At 40.3% G+C, this 24,574-nt stretch overlaps 1 protein-coding gene across 1 annotated transcript; it reads left to right on the top strand.

Moving 5' to 3' along the window:
• The first annotated feature begins 977 nt into the window (after positions 1 to 977).
• LOC124089369 (tripartite motif-containing protein 64-like) lies at positions 978 to 6,384 on the top strand. The gene is made up of 6 exons (XM_046439370.1): positions 978 to 1,388; positions 2,139 to 2,234; positions 2,869 to 3,108; positions 4,128 to 4,141; positions 4,765 to 4,862; positions 5,909 to 6,384. Exons 1-6 carry the CDS (start codon positions 978 to 980, stop codon positions 6,382 to 6,384), a joined length of 1,335 nt encoding a protein of 444 aa, XP_046295326.1.
• The last annotated feature ends 18,190 nt before the right edge of the window (positions 6,385 to 24,574 follow it).

Genomic DNA, 24,574 nt, shown 5'->3' with positions numbered 1-24,574 from the left:
AAATATTATTTTCTTTAATGAGAAGTAATAGAAATTTTCTTTTTAATTTCCTATTCAGTCCTTGGGCTAAAACTCAGGACATTACAAATGCTGGGCAAGTGCTCTCCCACTGATTACATCCCCAGAATTTATATTCTAATTTTCAATTTAAAACTTAATTCATTTCTTATTGATAATTAGGATTGAACACAGGGTTGCTCTACAACTAACTTACATTTGCAACCCTTTATTTTTTATTCTGAGACAGTATGTCAATAAATTGCTGAGGTTGGCCTCACACTTTTAATCCTCCTGCCTCAGCCTCCAAAATAGCTGGATAAGAGGTGCATTGATACACCCCACTTTCATTTTCTTTTTTGAAATATATTGTTTAATTATGGTTAGAAGCATAAATTCACCCGATTGTAGTTTCAGGAGTTGTAAGTTGAAGCCAACAGTGATTAAGTCAAGCAATCTTCAAATGAATTAAACTTAATTTCAATTGTCTTTAGAAAAGTACATCTATGGGTTGATAGATAAAGAGTGTCTTTACATTTACTATAGTCATTGAATCAGAGAGAGAGAGAGAGAGAGAGAGAGAGAGAGAGAGAGAGAGAGAGAGAGAAAGAGAGATTGATTTTACATGGGTATCCGGAGCAAACACCTAATGTAAGTAAGTCTGAAATCATCCTAAACTTTCTTTGTGCCAGTATTAAACTTGCCCAAATTAATGAGAAAGTTTTTTTTTTTTTTTAATCTAGATCAAGCTCATTTAATTTTGTCATTTGTGTTATAGAAGAAACTCAACCTGTCGATACATTTTTATATCTAGATTTGTATTGCAGGAGGTTAATAGAAAGATTATGCATGACTCAACTGAAAAAGCAGTGACCAAAGTCCTTTTATAATTGCAATTTTCTCATCAAGACAGAAGGATAACACTCTCTTCTCTCCCTCTTTCCTCTCGCTCCACTCTCTATATTTTTGGTTTCAGAAACATGGATTCTCATGCCTTGCAAGACTTCCAGAGTGCACTCACATGCTCCATTTGTATGAATTACTTCTTAGAACCTGTCACCATTGACTGTGGACACACCTTATGCCAACCCTGCCTCTACTTCTGCTGGGATGAATCCCAAACACCCAGGTGCTGCCCTCAGTGTAGAGAAATAGTTGAGAAGACAGACTACAGGACCGACACTGTCGTCAAGAAGCTGACCTCTCTCGCCAGACAGGCCAGACCTCGCTCAGACAGCAACTCTGGGGAGCAGCTCTGCAGGACAAATGGGGAGACAAAGGGGCTCTTCTGCGAGGTGGACAAGAGCCTGCTCTCTACACCCTGCTCTGAATCACCTGAACACGCGGTTCATAGCTACAGCCCAGTGGCTTGCATGGCGGAGGAGAACAGAGTGAGTGATGTAACCTGTAGGGTCCAGATCAAAGAGAAGGATGAAGACTCCTGATAATAAGGCAGATAAGCATGCAGATGGTAGAGGTGGTGATGTATCCGTGAAAATGTGCTGTATAAATGCTGATCAATTTGACACTAAAATCATAAATAAGTTGAATGCTCATGAAGGAAATTTCCTCTAGAAATATTGTCCAAAAAACAGGGTATGGTGGCTATGCCAATAATTCTAGCTCTTCAGCAAACTGAGGCAGGAGTATGCTAAGTTTGCAGCCAACCTGGGCAGCTTAGCAAGACACTCTCCTTCTTTTCTTTTTTTAAAGGGTTGGGATATAGTGTAGAGGTAAATTATTGACTACTATGTGTGAAAATGTTTTTTCAGTATCCAGTACTGAAAATCAAATTAAAAAGTAAATATATTGTCCAAATGTGTGAAATTGGGGAGCAGTACAGCAGATGGCTAGCACTAGGAACATGAACTTCTGTTACTGAAGCCTAAACCCTTTTATAGTGTGACTATATAAAAACTGCTTTCTCAGAAAATGGACTGTATCATTTATGGACTCTTTTAAAAATCTTATTTTTTCTTCTACTTTACCCAATAGTAAAATTAATTTTGACTATTTTGTAAAAATTGACTCTTTAAAACACAAGATTATTATCCTCCCAAACACTGCTTTATTCTAGCACATAAAAGATGAAACCTACAAGACTGTCTTCCCAATCACTAAAGCCTATGGTAATTTTGCAGGAGAAAATTGTAAAGAAAATGGATCCTTTATGGCAAAAGACTCAGGAGATGCAAGATAAATTAAATAAAGAAATTAGAAAATCTGAGTCATTTGTGGTAAGTTTGAAAAGGTTTTATTTTTATGCAGATTAAAATGATGCTATCAGCTGAATTGGAGCTAACATTGAAGGATAGTGTTTTCCTCTCAGACAAGGCAGTGACATCTAGTAATATTACAAATGTAGTGACCAACACAAACTAGTGTGAAGAATGCTAGTATAAAGGGTGAATGAGGCATGACTGTTATTTCTTGTACAACTTTGGAGATTTGGATAAATCTTCCCAGACACTGAAAATAAAACAGTCTTAGTTCTAGAGTTGGAAGAGAAATAGATTTTCAGCTATGGGCAAAGTGGAGTAGTTTTTAAATTCACAAAACAGTGTGTATATAAGTATTTTAAAATATGTAGAAGAATCAGACAAAGGAACAAAAATAAAAGAGAAATTGAGGAAAAGAAGAAATAATTCATTAAGAACACTGAAGCTGCCTCATAGGGAGATAGCCTGGGATCTTGATTTAATCAGGAGAGAGACAAGAAGCAGAAAGTCCAGTAGACAGTACTATTAGACAGTACTTTGCAGGCATCAGGTGGAAAGTATCTGAAGTACTTGCTTGATGCTAAGACAATAATATTTGAAGTTTTACATTTTCTTTTGAATGTAATCTTTTTTTAAATGAATATATCTGCAGGACTATGTAGTTTTAAGGAGGAACATGATCAAAGTTCAATATCAAATGATGCATCGGTTTCTCCTTGAAGAGGAGAGATTTCAACTGAAGACACTAGAAAGAGAAGCACAGGAAATTTTACAGCAACTCAGAGACAGTGGAATCAGAATGGCCCAACACAGAGAAAAGCTGAAGGAAATGTACAGAGAGCTGACTGAGTTGTGCCACAAATCTGACATGGAGTTGCTCCAGGTGACCAAGGTGGGTTCTTCCTGAGAGAGAGGAATTCTTGTCTGGGCAATGTTGTCTGCAGACCCCACTGTGCTGAGCTGAGTGACAGGAACTCCTTTACACCCATCATTGTCCAATCACTTGTCTCTGTATATTCTGGTAATCTTGAGAGACTGTAAGTCATTTAGAAGGTAAACAAGACAAAATTCTTGTATCAATAAGACTATGACACCCACAGCAAATTATCCAAAACTCAGTGATCATAGGAAAGTTAATTTTGTTGAGGAAATATTCAGTTTATGTTTCCCAACTCCATTATCACACTCTGTTCTCCTGCCCAAAAGCAGCTGAGGCTTTGCCCCTCTCTTAGACAAGATGTAGAGTTTGTTAATCACTTACAATGCACTATTTTCCAAATAGGTCACTGTTTAGTTTTAATTTTCAGAGATGGTCAAATCTGTTTTGGGAACTAAGACAGGAGTCGAGTGACACTGGAAACTAGGTCCTGTTGCATCAGTGCACAGATCCTTTGTAAGCTCCATCCTTCTCAGTGCACATCAAGGCTGTCTTTCACATTTAGTTTCGGTTTTGGTATTAACATAGTCTAACGTGATTACTCAGAGAAAAAAAATGTTACACACACACACACAAACACTCATATACGCACATACACACACACACAGGCAACAAAGTACCAGAGAGAATGCAGAAGAACAGTGTTCACTTTATTAATATTATCTCTTTCTTTTTTCCTTTTAGGACTTAGGGGACATATTTGAAAGGTGAGTTTTATGTATTAATCTTTGGTTTATGAGAAACTTGTTTTTATCTTGAAGAAGATACATTTTTGTTTTCAGTTATTAACATCTTTGTCTCTAGATATTTAATATTTTGTTTGAAAAGAAGCTCTGAGGTAATATGTTCCTTGGTCTCAAAAATGTCCTTTTGTGGCTGAATTCAACTATACCTAAGAATGATTTGGTGTTCTGGGTTTTGTTGCACCCATTCCTTCTATGGACTCCAGCCCAGTCCCAATAAACCTGACTAAGGAGATTTACACAAGGTATCATAAAAAAGAATCTAATTCTAGTGAGGTAGAATATAAACAAGATAGAAAAGAATAATACTCCCTAGGATGGGAAAAAGAGGAGGGCTTCATTACCATAAGTAACAATGACCAGATCCTGTTTCATCATGGCAAAGACCTTTTTCAGAGGGAAAGGTCTGCCTGAGACCCCTCAGGATCAGTGCTACCAGGCTGTACTAGATTCCCTCCATGGGCAGAGATGATCAAAGTTGCTGGCTCAAGGATCTTTCCCATTTATAAACCAATGACTGTATCATTGGTGACCTCTGTGGACCAAAGTCCCAAAGGTTGAACAATCTGCTTTCTGTAAGATATCCAGGATATTTGTATTTCCCAATGTTGATTCAGGAATACAGGGAGGGGATGACAATCCATTTTTTTTTTTAAGTTTGATAATGTTTGAGAAAAATAAAGACTGGATATTAGTATGTCTAATTTAGAAAATAGTATTATACAATCCCAAGAGTGTTGAATAAAATGTATACCTAATTCACCAACATGGGCAATTTCTACAATATCTTGGATTAAAAATGGTAACTTTGTAATGATTTTGTGTTTGATCTTTGGTTTGAAAGTGTACCTGATGTCATTCTTTATAGAATCAAGTTGCTGGAGATGCAGAAGCTCCAGCCAGTGAACCCAGAGCTCTCTTCATTACACATCACTGGAATCTTGGATATGCTGAACAAGTTCCGAGGTAGGAGTGGGCCCTCTGGCAGTCAGGTTCAATTATTTTAGTAGGTTCCTCAAAAAAGATGCTTTACATTTTTAATTTTCTGAAATGAAAACATTTATATCTTCTTTCCCTGTCTAGTCATAATACAATGATCAAGACCACATTGGTTAACTTGTAGTGCAGATACATATTTTATTTCTGATACAGACAGTACAAGAGATGGAATATTATTGGTGTTTTGTGGCCATTAAGCAATGCAATGCTTTCTTCTCAGAGCAGCCATCAATATTTTGTGTTATTGCAGTTTATTCTAATTTTGAAGATTTAAATATGATTTTGGTGGTTTTCAATCTATTATATATTCCAAGTGCATATATGATGTGCAATGAGCAAATAATAATTACTATTTATAAAATATAAGTTTTTAATGAACCAAAAAATGACTAAATTTGTCATAAATAGAACAATTTTAATACCATCAGATGGATTTCAAAGCAACTAAAAGGTAAGTGATCTTTGAACATGACCCAGACATGTTTGTGCCCCACTAGAGAAGAGGTCTAGATATCAGAAGGCTGAAATCCAACTTTAATTGAATGTATGGTCTCAGTAGATAATGTAAGTCAGAGATTCTTTTCAGTACAGGGTACAGATGTTGCTTTCTCTCAAATTATTTGATGTGTGATAATGAAGCGGGCACAATCATAGCAAAGTGATATCTATTTATTAATGGTATTAAAAACAATTCAAGAAGAGATTTCTACTAAAGAAAAAAGGACTTTGGGGTTTTTTTCTGAAACAAACCATCCAAAAGTAAATATTAAATCACCCTTCATACAGCACAGAATGCCTTCAGTTTTCTTTTGATTGCCAAGATAATTTAAAGATTTCTGGGTGCTAATGAGGGCATAGGAACCATTCTTCATACATGATTGAGTTTGAAATCTCTCTACTCTCTACAGTTTCTTTTAGGAGGAGTCAATAAAGAGATTGATTAAGTAGATAATCTTTGCCCAAGGCAAATGCAGACACCATTTACTGATCTGATTTTTTATTTTTTATTGCAGTACACAATGGACTTATTCAAGGATGGGCCAATCGCTATATGAGTCTTCCTGATGAAGTTAGAAATAGGATATTTGGAGGTGATGGTGCAACTGAAAATCCCCAGACACTGGAGAGTTATGTTATATGGGATGTTGAGGCCTTTAAATCTGGTAAACACTATTGGGAGGTGGATGTGGGGAACACCTCCAACTGGATTATAGGTGTGTGTAAAGATTTTACAAGTGACAGTTTTGAAGGTAAGAAAGGTTTTGTCTTATTTTCCTCGAAGAAGAACAATCACTGTATTCTCTCCACCAACTCCCCATCCTTAATTCATTATTTGCAAAGGCCTGCAGGTCGAGTTGGAGTATTTCTTGATTATGAAAATGAGACTATGAGCTTTTATGATGTTTGCCGAGGTTCCCTCATTTACAGTTTCTTTTCTTCCTCCATCATATCCCCTCTAACTCCTTTTTTTGTCTTTGGTTCTCCATAAAATTGAGGTTTTCCTAGGCATGGTTTCACATGCCCTTAATCCTTGCTACACAGGAAGCTGTGACAGGAGGACCACAAGTTTTGAGGACAGAATGGACATTTAAAAGAGAGATAAAAATGGGGGTCAAAGGACAGTTGAAGGCCAGTAGTAGATCACTTTCCTAACTTGTGTGAGTCTCTGTGTTCATCCACAGTAATGAGAAAAGAAAAAAAAAATTAAAAATGAAAGAAAAAACTGAGAAAATTCAAAAAACTATGATAATTCATTGGTGAATGCCCAAGTCTGAAGATACAGTGTTCTTGGGAGTTTCTCATGTTATGTTACATGCCTACATATGATGTCTGGGGGTCTGTTTTAACTTAAGGAAGTATAATCATTTTATGGCCATAAATTGTGATAACCACATTGAATTTATAAATTTGTTCATTAAATTTTATTTTAATAAAGTGTTGTGAAACCACCATTATATGATTTGAGGTTATTTTTCAGTCCCTTCAAAAAAATTCAATACCTATTAACATTAACTTCCCACTCATTCCCACTTCACAATACCTGGAATTCTCTTCACTGTTTAGGTTTTTATGGATTTGTGTATTTCAGAAAGTTCATGAAATTGATATGTGTTGTTTTTGTATCTACTCTCAGTATGAAACTTTCAAGGCTCATCAACAATGCAAACTATGTGTTTAATGTACTTTTTAAAATCAAACCTGTGCAAATGCTTATCAAATTGATATTTACTTATTGCCCCTAGACTCTAAATTCCAAGATCAGAAGGGTAGTACTACCATGCCGCAGTCTGGCTGGGCACAAAATCACGAGCCACCACACAGCTTGTAGATACAAACAGCAACTCTTTATTCCCGAACTCACACCAGCCCTCTACAATCACGTTCTGGGGAAATCCACGTTCTCTGCCCAAATCCACCACCACTGGGCTTCTGTCTCCCCCAAAATACTGTCTGAATCCCGTGAGAACTCAAGGGGAACTCAGGCAGCAGGATACGCCCTAATCCCAGCAAGAATAAATTTAAAACCTGGGACGCCCTAAACCCGGATTATCCTAAACCGGGAACACCCTAAACCCGGATCTGCCCTGGTCCTTGAGCAAGGTCAACTTAGATGCAATGTCACTGCAAAATGTCCTATTTCCACGAGTCCTTCCACTAAGCAACATGGGGTATGCTGGCAAGGAAATTGTCATACCTACTTGGCTAATGGCTCCCAGCACTACCATATTCTTATTATCCAAAATGCAATTCTTAGAAGGTAATACATGATACAAATGGAGTGAAAGTGTGGATTAATTAACCAATAAAAGTTATATCAAGAAATACCAGGATAGCATTAAAAATACTTCCCAAAATGCAGCTAACAAGGGAAGAAAATACTAATAAATAATTTTAATAAAAGTCAAGTAATAGGTGATTTCCAGATTCATAATCTTCTATGGGCTGGATCTGAAAGTCCCTGAAAGGGCTATGGGTTTAAAGGCTCCTTCCTGAGATGTGCTGTTGGTTCAACAGTTATACAACCTTGGTGGTATGCAAGATGAAAAAGGGTTTCCCAGGTGGGTGGCCCAGTACCAAGAGTAGACCCATTGAGACAGAATTGCAGACAACTGAGAAGTTTTGAAGATGGGATGCAGATTTTTGTCTTGGCAGTCAGTCAGATCCCTGAGCCCTCCTCAACTAAGCAAGTCTGTTCACTTTCTTACAAATCCCCATCCAATGAAGAAAAACGTGCCAGTTCAAAGTGGTTGCGTTTTGTTTCAAAGGAGAAGGCAACCACACCTCACCTTTGTTTTCTCCTGTTCCCTGTGGCACCCCCCCACCGCTCCGCCAGGTGACTGTTATGCCCCATACTCGAGAATAGAGGTAAAAAATAGAAGCACGGGTAAGACTGAGGTGGAATCTGAGCTGCTGTTCCAAGAGGACCACCTAGAGGAAGGAGGTTCAGGTTATTCAAATGTGGAGCAAGAGGGTGATGACCAGAAACGTGTTTGGAGGGTTAAGCTGAAAACACTATGTGTTGTGTTAAGGAGGAAATGGATTTGCTCGAACACCTCACAATGGATGAAATCTGGCACTACTGGGATAACAAAGCCATTCCACCTTCAGAAGATTTCTCAGAAGAAGCTGAAGTCTTATGTCATACATAGGGCTAGCCTTCAGAGTGTCCTGAAATTGGCCACCTTATAAGTCTTGCTTGCATGTGGAGATTTTTATGCAAACTTGTAGACCATGGACATCCCTTTTGTGATCGCATTTGATCACTAGAAACATAACATTAGACTATGGATGTGAATGTAGCCATATGCCCAAGTGCGACTGATTTTGGAGCCCAGGGTGCAAGAGCGATTTTTAAAGAGTAGCCTTGGCAGTTGCAGAAACTGAATGCTAGGGGGCACACAGTTACTTTGAGTTGGAAAAACGAACCTCATTTTTAGCCTTTTTGTATCACATGTGTTCAGCTTTCTCTTTTTAACAGATCAGAAAGGATATGTGAACTGCATAATTTTTAGAACCCCCCTACACACAGAAAGTATATTTTGAGTGATTTATAACCGCATTAAAAAAACAGTGTCAACAATGTAATTTTGTAATGACTTAGAAAACGGTGAGGGATGGCAATGAAAACATAATCTCCAATTTATGATCGGAAGAGCTGCAGATGAGAAATATAATTTAAAAAACTTATGTTTCCAAAAACATTAAACTGTTACTTTTCTTTGAGGATGCACTCTATTATATGGAAAAATTACTATATATATATATATATATATATATATATATATATATATATGGCTTACCGTTTTTTACTTAAATTTTGTTATCAACTCTTCCACTAAAATAAGCCTTAGGTGAGATAATTAGGCCTCATCACCATGTTTATAACTTATGAGAGCTTTTTTTAAATCATTCTTTTAGTGGTGATGGGAATTAATTATACTCAGTTCCACCAGAACCCACTGCTCCCTAGATTTAGTACTCTTATGAGCTCAGCCTGAGTCTTTTCTGTCATGCCTGGTGAGTGGCACACACCTGTAATCCCTAGCAACTTGGAGATAGAGGTAGGAGCATTGCAATTTCAAAGCTAGCCTCCACAAATAAGCAAGGCTCTGAGCACATTTGTGAAACCCATTCACAAATGTGACTCAGTAGTGTAGTACCCCTGGGTTCAATCCCTGCTACAAAAAAAAAAATCATTTATCCAACATTCACCTTATGAAACTTATATATTCTGTTGTTCTGTCAAGAACTGTTCAGAGAGGAATACTGTATGAAAAAATAAACCTTCATATAATTAAAAATCACAATATTTGATTTTGGTACTTTTACCAACAATCAGTTGATTTTAGATGTCTGTGCTTATGTCTGGGTCCTCTCTTTTAATCCATAAATTATTTTCTTGATGATTCTAAGGAAAAAAAATGAACTCATCATTTCTTTGGGAATAAGGACATGTAATCCTTTTAAATGAATATCTCTGCAGGACTATGTGTCTTTAAGGAAGAACATGATCCAAGTTCAATATCAGATGATGCACCATTTTCTTCTTGAGTAAGAGCAATTTTAACTGGTGACACTAGACTGAGAAGCAAAGGAAAATTTTTAACAACTCAGGGACAGTGAAATCAGAATAGCCCCAAAGAGGGAAAGGCTGAAGGAAATGTAGAGAGAGTTGAATGAGATGTTACACAAACCCTAAATGGCATTGTTCCAGGTGAGGAGAGAGGATCCATTCTCAGAAATAGGAATCCTTGTTTGGGCAATGTTGCTTGCAGAGACCACTATGCTCAGTGGAGGGACATGTGCTCCTTCATACCCAACCCTACATTGGGTCAATCACTTGTTTCTGTGCCTTCTGGTAATCTTGGGGAATATGTTTAGTAGCTAATAGAGTATAAAATATTTTTCTCTGTGTCCAGGATACTATTCATACAGAAAACTCTGGCTAAGGGAATATTAACTTCATTTTTTAAATCAAATTATGTTACCTTGCCGCAGTCTGGCTGGGCACAAATCACGAGCCACCACACAGCTTGTAGATTCAAACAGCAACTCTTTATTCCCGAACTCACACCAGCCGTCTACAATCATGTTCTGGGGAAATCCACATCCACGTTCTCTTCCCAAATCCACCTTCTCTCCCAAATTCACCTCCACTGGGCTTCTCTCTCCAAAATATACTGTCTGAATCCCGTGAGAACTCAAGGGGAACTCAGGCAGCAGGATACGCCCTATTCCCAGCAGGAATAATCTTAAACCTTAAACCTGGAACCTAAACTGGGAACGCCCTAAACAAGATTATCTTAAAACCGGGAACACCCTAATCTGCCTTGGTCCTTGAGCAAGGTTAAGTACATTCAATGTCACTGCAACATGGGGTACGCTGGCAAGGAAATTGTCATACCTACTTGGCTAATGGCTCCCAGCATCTCCCCCCTTCTGATTAATTAAACAACAAGCAATGTGGCTTAAGGACCGTGCCTGGTAGGTTGTCCAATTCAACATATGGTTCTTACCCGTCATCGGAAAACTGACCTTTAGGCGTCAGCCTCCTGTCTTAGGTTGATACCACTGCAATTGGATCATACCCGTCACTGACTACCGGTCCAGCATAAGCCATTGGCCCCAAAATTTTAGACCATCACTAGCAGAAGGGAGGAGGACACAGAAATGCCACAACACCAAGCCAATTGACGGCTCCTTGGGAAAAATTGCATCACTGGTGACACCATCAGCAAAGATATGTCAGCACTACCACAATTAACATGGGGTGCGCTGGCAAGGAAATAAAAATTGCATCACTAGTTAATCACTGTCGCAGATGTAAGAATGGCCAAGCTGGAGTTCTGGATATCAGCTGTTATGGATTTGAGTCAAATCATCTTCTTTTCGATCTGTAGAAACTGTTTTAGTTAATCTCTCTGGAATCCAAATGGGCTGCTGTTCTCCCTGTGGAAAAACACAAACAGACCCCCGACTCCAGACAATCACTGGGTCAGGACCTTTCCATTGTCCTGTTAGAATATCTTTCCAAAGTACTTTAGGCTTATGTACATTTTTTGGATACATATGCCTTTCTGCAGCACTAAGTCCTGATGAATCCAAATTTTAAAAGTTTAGAGTAAAAAGCGTTATTTTAAGTTTATCTTTGGGGGATATATACCCCCTTCCAATTCCCTCTTTTTGCTTTAATAAGTATATGTCTGTATCTAATAGTTGTCTTAGCTTTTTGCATTTTCTATCTGTGTAATACCTTACTTGACATTTTCAACCATTTTCTTATTTCTATCTTCTAATTTTTTTTTAAGGTTTTTATATTTACCCTTAGTTGCTTATTTTCTCTCCTAGTTTTCTTGTTTCCTATTTTGTGGGTTTAAAATTCTTGTCTTTCTACATTTTTTTTATCTTTCTACATCTTGTTTATCTTTTTTCTTTTTAACTTTCTATACTTCTGTCTTTAAAGTTTTTCACTTCAAATTTTTAATCTTCTTTATCTAAATATCTTTTATCCTATTATCTTCCCATTTTTTTAAAGTAATGCCTTTAAGATTAACTAGGCTTCGAATGATGCAATAAAGCAATCTTTTTTCCGCCATGAAGGTATCTCAACCACCTTCAATTTAACCTTTTAAAGCCTTTTAATTATCATCTATACTGTACTTTTAAATGTACTTTTTCACCACCTACAACTTCACTCTTTTAAACGAGGCTTAGATTCTGATTAAATCGCTTTAATGTTAGTTTACATGGCTGCCTTTCAACCAAAGGCTTTTTTTTTAACTCCATTGAGAAACTTTGTCTCAATCTGCCATGTACAAATACCTTTTTTTTATTTCTTCTTTTCTCAAGCTTTTAAAGTAAGTCTAGTTTCCTCAAAAATTTTTTTTAAATGGCATTTTACAACTTTTTACTTTACCACAGAGATTATCTCATCTAGAAACATTTCTTTTTCCTTTAACCTTTTATATTAATATATATTCCCACATCTTGAATCTTTTTATCTCTTTTTTAACTGTTAACCCTTCTTATAAATTTACATTCTGAAACAACTCTTATAAAATTTCTGATTTAGACAAATTACTCCACTTTAATAAGATGAAAGACTTTCATGTTTTTTTTATGATACTATAATACTATAATTGAAACCCAACTGAAACTTCTTATACTCTTTGTATATAAATTACACATGATAGAATCTTAACTCTTAGTAACCTTGTTTTAGCAAAGACACAGACCAAAGCAATATTAAACATTTTTCCATTTACCAATTTAGGAAAACACACATAATGTTTAAATATATAACCTTATGGAACTTAATAAGTAAAGAGTACTTGATTTCATATTTAGTGGTTGATATTTTAACACTTTAGCTTTGAAAATTAATGAGATGTCTGTAAAAACCAATATCTTAGACAAATGTAGTAAACAGAACTAACCATCTTTTTCTTGAAGAAAAATCCTTCTACAGGATACCATGATGGTCCCATTGATATACTTAATAACTCGTCTTTAAAAAGCCATTTGCTACATTTTTGTATTTTATCAACATATGCCCTAATTGTTCTTGGTCTCACTGGGGTGCCTCCTTCCTCTAACAATTTCTTTTGCTCGGAGGCAAATAACTTCAAACCTTGAGTCAACCATTTTCCCCAGTTTGCCTGAGAAAGTTCTAGGAACAGGCAACTTGAAATAAAAACAAAATAAATCAAAACGAGAACACATTGTTTTTTGAATTGGTCACCCATTCTTTCTCTCTTCCTCAAGGGTGAGAAATTTCACTTACCTCTAAGCTTCAGAAGCTCCCCGTACGGGCCACCAAATGCCGCAGTCTGGCTGGGCACAAATCACGAGCCACCACACAGCTTGTAGATTCAAACAGCAACTCTTTATTCCCGAACTCACACCAGCCGTCTACAATCATGTTCTGGGGAAATCCACATCCACGTTCTCTTCCCAAATCCACCTTCTCTCCCAAATTCACCTCCACTGGGCTTCTCTCTCCAAAATATACTGTCTGAATCCCGTGAGAACTCAAGGGGAACTCAGGCAGCAGGATACGCCCTATTCCCAGCAGGAATAATCTTAAACCTTAAACCTGGAACCTAAACTGGGAACGCCCTAAACAAGATTATCTTAAAACCGGGAACACCCTAATCTGCCTTGGTCCTTGAGCAAGGTTAAGTACATTCAATGTCACTGCAACATGGGGTACGCTGGCAAGGAAATTGTCATACCTACTTGGCTAATGGCTCCCAGCATTACCTAATTTACCACCATCTGTTGTCTGACCAGAAATCAATTTCTGAAGACACTGAGAATTCATCCATGCCTAAGCAAAGTTGCAGAATTTGTAACCAATTCCCATGCTTTCTGCCTTTATGTGATTCCCTGTTTGGTTTTACTTGTTGCCAGTTTGGTCACACCTCTCCTTGAGAATAAGACTATTAGATGAGTGACGCTGGGTTCCTGGGTCCCATCACCTCAGCGCACAACTTCTTTCTGAGCTCCCTCACTCTCAGTGCACACCAAAAATGTCTCTCATGGGCTATTTTAGGTACTCTTACCAACAAAAGCTCTGACTGCAACGTAGAAGGAAATAAGAAAAAGTACTTTATTAAAATATATAAGTAATACTAAAGAAGCAGAAGTGCAGAATTCTCCTGATTAACATTATTTTTTTTTTCTTGAAGGAATTGTAAAGCATATAGAGGGCTGGGGATGTGACTCAAGTGGTAGTGTGCTCGCCTGGCATGCGTGCGGCCAGGGTTCGATCCTCAGCACCACATATAAACAAAGATGTTGTGTCTGCCGAAAACTGAAAAATAAATATTAAAATTCACTCTCTCTCTCTATAAAAAAAGAAAAGCATATAGAAAAGGTATTTTTACACTTTGATCTCTTATTTTTGAGAAATTTGTTTTCTTGTTGATAGTGAAGATATATTTTGAACTACTAACATCATTCTTTGTGGCTAGTTAACAATTTGTCTGAAAATAAGCTGTGAGGTAATAGGTTATTTGATTCACAAATTTCCTTCTTTTGTGGATGAATTTAAGTATACTTATTCATTCTGGGCTTTGTTGCACACATTTGCATTATCCTCTCCAGCCCCACCTAAACATAAAAAGAGATTTGTTCACAGGGACCTCAAGGAACACATAGTTTTGAGAAGAAGAAGGTGAAAACAAACAACAAACAAACAAACACAAACACATACAAACATACACACAAAGAAACATTCCCTAAGGATGGGAACCGGGGTGGGGGTGGGAGTTCTTCACCATGGTAGCAATATCCAGATCTTACATGCCCTAGGTATAGGGAGAACACAGAGTGGAAGGGTTGCTAGAGAACCCTCAGGATCAGGGGTGCAATGCTGTACTAAATCCCTTCCATAGGCAAAGATGATTAAAATCTCTGATCCAAGGAACATTCCCCTTTAGTAATCAATGACTATGTCATTGTTGACTTATGTGGACTGAATTCCCAAAGGCTAAACTTTCTGCTTTCTGTAACATAGCTAGGATCTTTGTATTTTCCAAGGTCCATTGAGAAATACAGGAAGGAAATGATATTCAATAATTTTAGAAGTTGGATAATGTCAGAGAAGAATGAAGGCATTATATTTTGATATAAATTAAGCTTACAAAAGCCATAACATTTCTTATATCTCCAGGTGTTGGCAACAGGTCCACCTTGGTCCCTGGAGCCCTACCTCCACTAGTTTGTTCTGCATGCCAGTGTGGCCAGCTCACAAGGCCATGGCGAACTTGCGGTTTTTCTGTTCCTGCTTATCCGTCTGAGACATATGTATCCCACGGGAATGCCTTGACCTTTTCTGGTCTGATGGACTTATTGTTAAGGGAGGTTTCGGTACCTGACAATAATAGATGTTGAAACTAAATTTCTCCCCCCTCCCTCCTGCTTTTGGGTAGTTTTCCACTTCTGCTGCTTGGGGTATAAAAAAAGGTGTGTTAGCAATAAAGATTATTGACTCCTGGATGAAGAACCTTGGTGTCCTGTGTGTCTTTTAACCTCGCCGTCCCTCGCCGGACTCGGCTCCCTTGGCCGGACGCGGCAATTGGAGGTCCCACCGAGATCCGGAAAGCAGGGGTAAGCGGACGGGGCTCACCTTCTAAGAAAGAAGGGGGAGGATTGGTTTAAAGATATTTTAAAGAGACAGGGTACGTACCATGGGTAACTCAACAGCGAAGGTTCGTCTGGCCAACGAACTGAAAGAGCTGTTAAATACACAAGGAACAGGAATAAAAACTAAGACTGCAACCAAATTCGTTGAAATTATTGCCCAGGCTTGTCCTTGGTTTCTGACAGGAGGATTTCTTAATAATAGTGACTGGGACCTGGTGAGGCATGACCTTCAGAAATTATTGAGGGACCGGGGCTCGGACAGTGTCCCAGTTGCCACCTTTTCCTTATGGAGGTTGGTAAAGGATGCTTTATTAACAGATAAAGTAAAGATCAAGGATCAGCTTGCTGAATGTGAACAGGCCCTTAATCAGGTGCAGGAAGAGCAAATGGCAGAATCCTTAAAGGATGAGGGTCCTCTTGAGGACTCGGGCTCAGGGGGTAAGAAACACCTCCAGATTTCTAAGCCCAAAAAGGATCCTGAGGACCTCAGTTCTCTCTCTGAGGAAGAGGAGGGATTAGAAAGGGAGATAGAGGAATTAGAACATCGCCTTAAAAGGGCAAATGTGAGGGTGCCTAGGGCCCCCTCAGTTGCCGCACCTCCTCCCTATAATCCTGATTGGAATGAGGACGCCCCTACTAGACGGGCGGGGGTCCACTGGGGTTCTAGAGCGGCTCAGGTTTTTCCAATGATTGAAAACGCCGATGCTGATGGACAGCCGGCCAGAGCCCATGTCCCCCTAGCCTTCAAGGACATAAAACAGCTTAAGGAGGCGGTCATTAATTATGGACCTCATGCCCCTTTCACATTGACCCTCTTCGAGTCTTTCTCAGCCAGTCAACTGATACCCAATGATTGGCAGCAACTTTGCAGGGCTGTGTTATCTGGAGGGGATTTCTTATTGTGGAAAAGTGAATATCATGAAAGGTGCCGCGAGCTGGCTCAGATTAACCTGAATGCGGGCCATCAACGGCGAAATGCTGAAATGTTGACAGGAACTGGGCAGTATGCCACCATAGGCCAACAAATTAATTACGACCCAGGTGTTTATGCTCAAATAGCCTCAGCTGCAGTTCATGCCTGGAAAGCCCTGCCCATTTCTAAGACTGAAGCAAAAATTTCCAAGATCTCTCAAGGACCCTCTGAACCTTATTCGGACTTTATAGCCCGCCTAATGCAGGCTGCTGGAAAAATATTCCCTAATCTGGAACAGGCTATGCCACTTATTAGACAACTGGCATATGAAAACGCTAACACTTACTGCCAAAATGCTATTAAGTCCTCCCGGGCCAAAAGTATAGATGACATGATTCGAGCATGCAAAGATATAGATGGGCCTCATAGTACTGGTCAGGTTTTGGCTGCTGCCCTTAAGACTGGAATACAAAAAACTGATAACAGGGGAACCCGCTCTAAGGGGTGTTTTAAGTGTGGGAAAGAGGGACATATAAGGAGAAACTGCCCGGAAAGGAGCGAGGGTGCTGGCAGAGGGATGCCTGAAATTTGTCCTAGATGTCATAAAGGAAATCATTGGAGCAGTGAGTGCAGGTCAAAATTTGACATCCAGGGTAACCCAATACCGTCGGGAAACGGGAGCAGGGGCCCGCCCCGGGCCCCGGAAGCCAAAGTGTACGGGGCAGTGCAGGGACAGAACAGTGCCCCAGGGAGTGGGCGTCTCCAACGCCTCCCACTGACCAACCCCTTTCTATCTGGGAACTCCCCAGGGGAACACCAGGAAGCGCAGGACTGGACCTCAGTTCCACCTCCCGAGCGGTATTAACTCCTCAAATGGGACCTCAGACGCTGCCTACTGGGGTTTTTGGACCCCTGCCAGAGAGGACGGTGGGACTAGTGTTGGGACGAGGTAGCGCAACTCAGTGGGGCTTGAAGATTCTTACGGGGGTTGTTGATGCTGATTATCAGGGAGAAATAAAAATAGTAGTAAAAGCTACCCAAGGAATTGTTATTCTTCCCCCCGGGGAGCGTATAGCTCAATTGCTGCTGCTACCCTTAGCTTCCATTCCTGGGCACACCCTCCGTGGGTCCCGGGGCGACGGCAGCTTTGGCTCCACTGGAACTCCCCAGGCCTTTTGGGTAGCTCATTTGGATTCGCGTCCCAACCTGACCATTGAGATACAGGACAAGGCTTTCAAGGGAATACCAGATACGGGGGCGGATGTCTCTGTCATTTCTGAAAAACAATGGCCACCTGCCTGGCCCCTCCAGAGTCCCTCGGCCATATTACAGGGGATAGGACAGACCCGACCAAAAAGAAGTGCCTCCTTTTTAAAATGGAGAGATGGTGAAGGACATAGTGGCCATTTCCAGCCTTATGTGGTGACTGGACTCCCCACGAACCTTTGGGGGAGGGACTTGCTTCATCAAATGGGGGCTATTCTCACTACCCAGACTTTGAAAGGAAATAATGACTTTGTTAATGATTCAATGCTAGACATGGGATGGATCCCTGGAAGGGGACTAGGAAAGAGACATGAGGGCAAAATATCACCCGTGGATCCAGCAGAACAGGTTACCCGGCGGGGAAGAGACCGGAGAGGACTGGGAAATTTATCCTAGGGGCCACTGAAGTGCGGCCACCTCCACTGTCCATTACTTGGTTATCAGATGACCCTGTGTGGGTAGAACAGTGGCCCCTAACTAAGGACAAATTACAGGCCGCTTCCCTATTAGTTCAAGACCAGCTTAAGTTAGGACACGTGGTGCCCTCTACCTCCCCTTGGAATACCCCTATTTTTGTTATACAAAAGGGGTCTGGGAAGTGGAGACTTCTTCAGGACCTACGAGCTATTAATAAAACTATGCAACCCATGGGACCCTTACAACCAGGGCTACCCTTTCCTACTGCGATCCCAAAGGATTGGCATCTTATTGTTATAGATTTAAAAGATTGTTTCTTCTCTATCCCCTTAGACCCACGAGACCGAAAGCGTTTCGCTTTTTCCTTGCCTTCCACAAACTTTAGGGAACCTTACCAACGGTATGAATGGACTGTCCTACCTCAAGGGATGACTAATAGTCCTACAATGTGCCAATATTTTGTAGCTGAAGTTTTGCGACCCTTTCGACAGCAGTTCCCACAGCTCTACCTCATTCATTATATGGATGACATCTTACTGGCAGGGCCCAAGAAAAAAAGTCTTCTTCAATCTTATGAAGTCCTCCAATCCCTTCTAAAAGGGGCAGGGCTGGTCATAGCACCCGAAAAGGTGCAGTTTCAACACCCTTACAATTATTTGGGATACATCATTAATAACATAGAAATCTTTCCCCAGAGACCCCAGTTCCAGATAAATCAGCTCAAAACCTTACATCAGTGGCAGACATTCCTCGGAGAAATACAGTGGCTGCGCCCGTCCTTTCATATTCCAACTGGAGAGCTCAAACCCCTGTATGACCTCTTGCGAGGAGATCCTTCTCCTACGTCGTGTAGAGTACCTACACCAGAAGCCTTACGAGCACTGAGGCTAATAAAAGAGGCTCTGCAGGACATGCAGATTACGCAGATAGATTATTCTCTGCCCTTGTCATTTATAGTTCTACCTTCTAAAATTACTCCCACAGGAGTGTTCTGGCAAACGGGTCCCATTTATTGGGTCCACTTGCCGGCTTCTAACCCCCGGGTATTGACTCCCTTTTATGAGCTAGTTATTAACTTAATTTGGAAGGCTAAATATTTGGGTGATACATTGTTTGGAAAAACCTTTGACATACTTATTCAACCTTACACTCAAGATATGATACACAAGTTACAACAAAAACATGACCTTTGGTGTCTTTTCCTGTGCAGCTTCAAGGGTCAGATTGATAATCACTTCCCTAAACATAGACTTTTGGAGGGCTTTAAAAGGTGTCCCATTATCTTCCCAAAGATTATAAAAAGGGAACCTATTCCAAAGGCCCAAACTGTATATACAGATGGGGCCAAAAATGGATTTGCCGTCGTTTTTGATGGATCTCAAATTCTCCGACAACCTGTGTCAGGTCAGTCGGCCCAAAAAACAAAAGTTGAAGCTTTAATCATAGCTCTCAAAGTCTATAGCTCTATTCCTCTTAATGTATATACTGACAGCTTATATGTAGCCAATCTGGCTCTAGTCATAGAAACAGCATCATATATTGGAAAGCAATCCACCATCACAAAACAACTACAGGTAGTTCAGCTTCTCATTTGGGCTAGACGAGATCCTTTACACATTGGCCACATCCGAAGCCATTCAGGGCTCCCTGGACCTTTGTCAGAGGGCAACGCAAAAGCAGACGCTGCTACTCATGCTGTTGGCCTTTCCTGTGTGACGACCAAATATGATAAGGCCTTACAATTCTATAACAAATTTCATTTAAATGCACAGTCTTTACGCTTCCACACAGGATGTTCACGAGACCAAGCTTTACAGATTGTCTCATTATGTCCAACCTGTGCACCGTTTATTCATTCTCCTTCCCTTGGGGTTAATCCAAGAGGACTACAACCTAATGATGTCTGAAAAACTGATGTTACACACTTCCCTAGCTTTGGTAAGCTCTCCTTTATACATGTTTCCACTGACACATATTCTGGCTTCATTTTTGCCACCTTACATACTGGAGAGAAGGCTAAGGATGTAATCAGTCATCTTCTAAAAGCCTTTTCCTCCATGGGCACCCCACGATGCCTCAAAACCGATAATGGTCCCGCATATGTAAGCCAGGCGGTTCAACGGTTTTACACCCAATGGGAAATTAATCATAAGACTGGAATCCCTTATAATCCACAGGGACAAGCTATCGTAGAACGAGCCCATCAACATTTAAAAACTTATTTACAAAAAACAAAAGAGGGGGAGATATACCGGAATTGTCAGGGACCACAAGCACTTCTAAGCATAACCTTATTTACTTTAAATTTTTTACTCACTGACACTGGAGGGCGCACGGCTGCACAACGCCACTTTTCCCCTCCCACTGTACGAGATGCTCAAATAAGGTGGAAAGGTTTATCCACCGGAAAGTGGCAACCCCCGGCTCCACTCTTAGCTAGAGTGAGGGGAGCTGTATGTGTTTTTCCCCCAGGAACTGAGAAGCCCATTTGGATCCCGGAGCGCTGCACCAGACCGGTGAATGAAAATTCAAGACAAAATGAAGTTCCCAAGATGGCTGATCCTGCCGCTGTTGTTCTCACCCCTTCAAGTGAGTGCCGAGACACACCTCATGAGCTGGACCCCGCTTGTGGTATTCCTTCTGGACAGGTTTGCTGAAGGAGGGCTTGACCCCCCACCTGGGAATATTCATGAATATCTTTTTGGAGCCCCTTGTGAGTGTAAGGGAGGGCCCCGGCACTCGGCCCCCTCTGGTTATATCCAGAGCATTGATTGTGGGACTAAAGTAGCCTACATGGCGGCTGAACTCAATGAAAACATCGGAGGATTTAAGCAACCAAAATGGGTATGTGTTAATAAGCCCGGACTTGTTGTCCCTAATCCGACTGAGACTCTTGGAAGCTGTCCCGCCACTTGTCATTACACCCCGGCAATGCACATCTCCTGTTATACATCGGCCTCAATTTGTGTTAATAATCAAGGAAAACAGTATTTTGAGGCCATCCTAACTAACACCCGTGGAGAATGGGGGACCACTTATAATTATATTCCTTTTCTTGGTGACCGGGGAGGTGAAGGCATCACGACTCGGTTAACGGAGGCGGGATGTGAGGGCGTCGTGGGTAAACCTTCCTGCTGGCCCATGCAGGCCCCCATTGGAATCTCTGATGGAGGGGGACCCACTGATGCTATCAAACACCTTCAGGTGATTAAGCTTTTAAAGCCAGAGATCCCTAAGCCTACATACCACCCCTTGATATTGCCCAAATCCCAGTTTCCTGATTTAGATGCCAATACATTAGATATCCTAGAAACTACCTTTTCTTTACTTAACAGTTCCAATCCTACCCTTGCTGGTGATTGCTGGCTCTGCATGACGGCAGGTGCAGTCATGCCATTGGCGGTTCCCATTAATTATACCATTGATGATGACAACACATGTCAATCTGGGCTACCCTTTAAGGTGCAGCCTCTAGGTGGTTTTATGTCATGCCTTCTAGGCATGATGCAAAATAATACCTATGATGTTGATGTTGGAGTCTCTTCCTTTGGAAACTGCTCATTAATAAAGAATTACTCCTCACCTACTCCGCCCCTTTGTCCCCCTAATGGTACAGTTTTTATGTGTGGTGGAAATTTAGCTTTTCCCAGGCTCCCAGCAAATTGGACTGGTGGTTGTGTTCTGGCATTACTGCTTCCTGATATCACAATTATCTCAGGAGATGAACCCCTACCCATTCCTAGCCTAGACATCTTAGTTAAAAGACACAAGAGAGCTGTTCAGGCCTTACCACTCCTTGTTGGCCTTGGAATAACCGCTGCTGTGGGTACAGGCACGGCAGGATTGGGTACGGCTATACATTCTTACCGCCGCCTATCTCAACAGCTTATAGATGATGTGCAAACCCTGTTGGGAACCATTAAAGACTTACAAGACCAGATAGACTCCCTAGCAAAAGTAGTTCTTCAGAACAGGCGGGGTTTAGACTTGCTTACTGCCAATCAAGGGGGAATTTGTTTAGCCCTTGGGGAGAGGTGCTGTTTTTATGCTAACAAATCTGGCATAGTTCGCACAAAAATTAAACAACTCCAAGAAGACCTAGAAAAAAGGAGGAGGGAATTATTTGAGAACCCTCTCTGGACTGGACTTAATGGATTTTTGCCTTATCTTCTTCCCTTATTGGGACCATTGTTAGGCCTCCTTCTAGTAGTGGCAATAGGACCCTACATTGTAAATAAGATAGTACAATTCATTAAGGATCAAATTAATATCTTAGCCTCTAAGCCGATACAGGTTCACTATCAACGCTTGAAGATGGATGATCGCCTCTCTGAGATATACTTCAGACCGATCCAAAGATGAGTGTCCTCCTTAAAAGAAAAACTCCTGCCATATCTTTTTTCTATGCATACCTCTCCCTCTTGCTTTCCTGTACTAGGATCTTTGCTGTCCAATCTCTCGGTCCAATCACATCTGCCATTCGGCGGTGACGGTCATGGGTCCCGTAGGTGGAGACGGTTAAGCGTTCACCACAATAATGTCTTGATAGGTCATAACACCTTGAGCTGATCTTGTAGTACCCAGTGACGGGCAACTTTCACGCTTGCTGTGCGACCTAAGCCAGGGAATCGGGGCCTTCCCAGAGACGGGTAAGCATCGCAAGGGCTGTGAACGACCTAAGACAGGGGCTACTTGATTCCCACTGGCATGCAAAAAACAAAAGAGGGGGACTTGTTGGCAACAGGTCCACCTTGGTCCCTGGAGCCCTACCTCCACTAGTTTGTTCTGCATGCCAGTGTGGCCAGCTCACAAGGCCATGGCGAACTTGCGGTTTTTCTGTTCCTGCTTATCCGTCTGAGACATATGTATCCCACGGGAATGCCTTGACCTTTTCTGGTCTGATGGACTTATTGTTAAGGGAGGTTTCGGTACCTGACAATAATAGATGTTGAAACTAAATTTCTCCCCCCTCCCTCCTGCTTTTGGGTAGTTTTCCACTTCTGCTGCTTGGGGTATAAAAAAAGGTGTGTTAGCAATAAAGATTATTGACTCCTGGATGAAGAACCTTGGTGTCCTGTGTGTCTTTTAACCTCGCCGTCCCTCGCCGGACTCGGCTCCCTTGGCCGGACGCGGCATCCAGGAGTTTAGAATAAAAAATATAACAAATTAACCCCAAATGGAAACATTCTGGCATTTTTTACAGAACTGAGTTGTTGCAAATTCAAATGCCTCAGCCAGTAAACCAGGAGCTCAGTTCAGGGTACATCACCAGAATCCTGGGCATGCTGAATAGTGTCAGAGGTAAGAAACAGTCCTCTTGCAGTCAGGCCTCAATTTCATTCTTTTTTATTTATTCTAATTTGTTATATATGACAGCAGAATGCATTTCAATTTATATTACTCATACACAGCCCCCTTCATTTTCAAAACGCTAGAACAACTAGGGATATCAGGAACATATCACAACATTGTAAAACTATCCATACTAAGCCTCAGGCTAACATCATTGTAAATATGTAAAAATGAATAAATAATAAAACCAAAAACCTGGGGATGTAGCTTTGTAGTAAAGAACTTCTGGATTCAATACCCAGTACTAAAAATATGATAAAAGTAAAATAAATTCACAGATTAAATGAATGATTCATCCAGATTTTCTTATCCAAAATATTTTGTAGATGATATTAGCTTTCTAGATCTTTCTCTAGTTTCCCAAAATCAAAGTCTGAAATTGACTAAAAACTCTGTAAGTTTCAAACCTTAAAATCTAACTCATGAAATTGAAAGGTATCACTTTAAATACTCCATCTAACAATGAGTATTTTTGAGTAATTCAGCAGATTAAATTTTAGCATTTTGTGTATACCTGTACACAAACATCTACATAAATATACAAATAGCCTAATATTAAATACTTGAATCGTGTATGGATCCTATGATAAAACAATACAATTATAATGTGTATTGCACCAGCTAAAAAATTACAGAATATCTGATGACAGTTATTTTCTGAATGCTCACAATACATATCAATCAGGTTCTACAGAAAATAGAGCAAAAAATATTAATCCAAAGAATATACAGAAAAATCTACAAATGAACAAAAATTAAGTTTAAAGTAATCATAGAATTTCTAAGCACTAAATTTTTAATTTGAAAACAACCCATCCTGGTGTGGTGACACATGTGTGTGATCCCAGTAATTCTGGAGGCTGAGGATGAATGATTCCAAGTTTGAAGCCAGCCTCAACAACTTAGTGAGACCCTAAGCAACTTAGCAAAATCACAAAAAGAAATTTAAAAAGGGCTGGCTATGTAGTTCAGTGTTATAATGTCTCTAGGTTCACTTTTTAGTACAAAACAAGCAAACAAAACAAAACAAAAAACAAACCTATCCAGAGAAATTATTTTGTGAAAATTTTGCATTTACCTG

The sequence above is a fragment of the Marmota monax genome, unplaced genomic scaffold (genome assembly GCF_021218885.2).
Source record: "Marmota monax isolate L192 unplaced genomic scaffold, Marmota_monax_Labrador192_F-V1.1 WCK01_AAM20220418_F8-fsc00096, whole genome shotgun sequence".
In the NCBI taxonomy this organism is placed as follows: Eukaryota; Metazoa; Chordata; class Mammalia; order Rodentia; family Sciuridae; genus Marmota; species Marmota monax.
This window is presented reverse-complemented; position numbering and strand designations above follow the sequence as displayed.

Coding starts and splice junctions, on each gene's coding strand:
- LOC124089369 (XM_046439370.1), top strand. CDS start 978: ATGGATTCTCATGCCTTGCAAGACTTCCAGAGTGCACTCACATGCTCC. Junction 1,389..2,138: donor GCATGGCGGAGGAGAACAGA/GTGAGTGATGTA, acceptor GTAATTTTGCAG/GAGAAAATTGTAAAGAAAAT. Junction 4,863..5,908: donor TATGCTGAACAAGTTCCGAG/GTAGGAGTGGGC, acceptor TTTTTATTGCAG/TACACAATGGACTTATTCAA.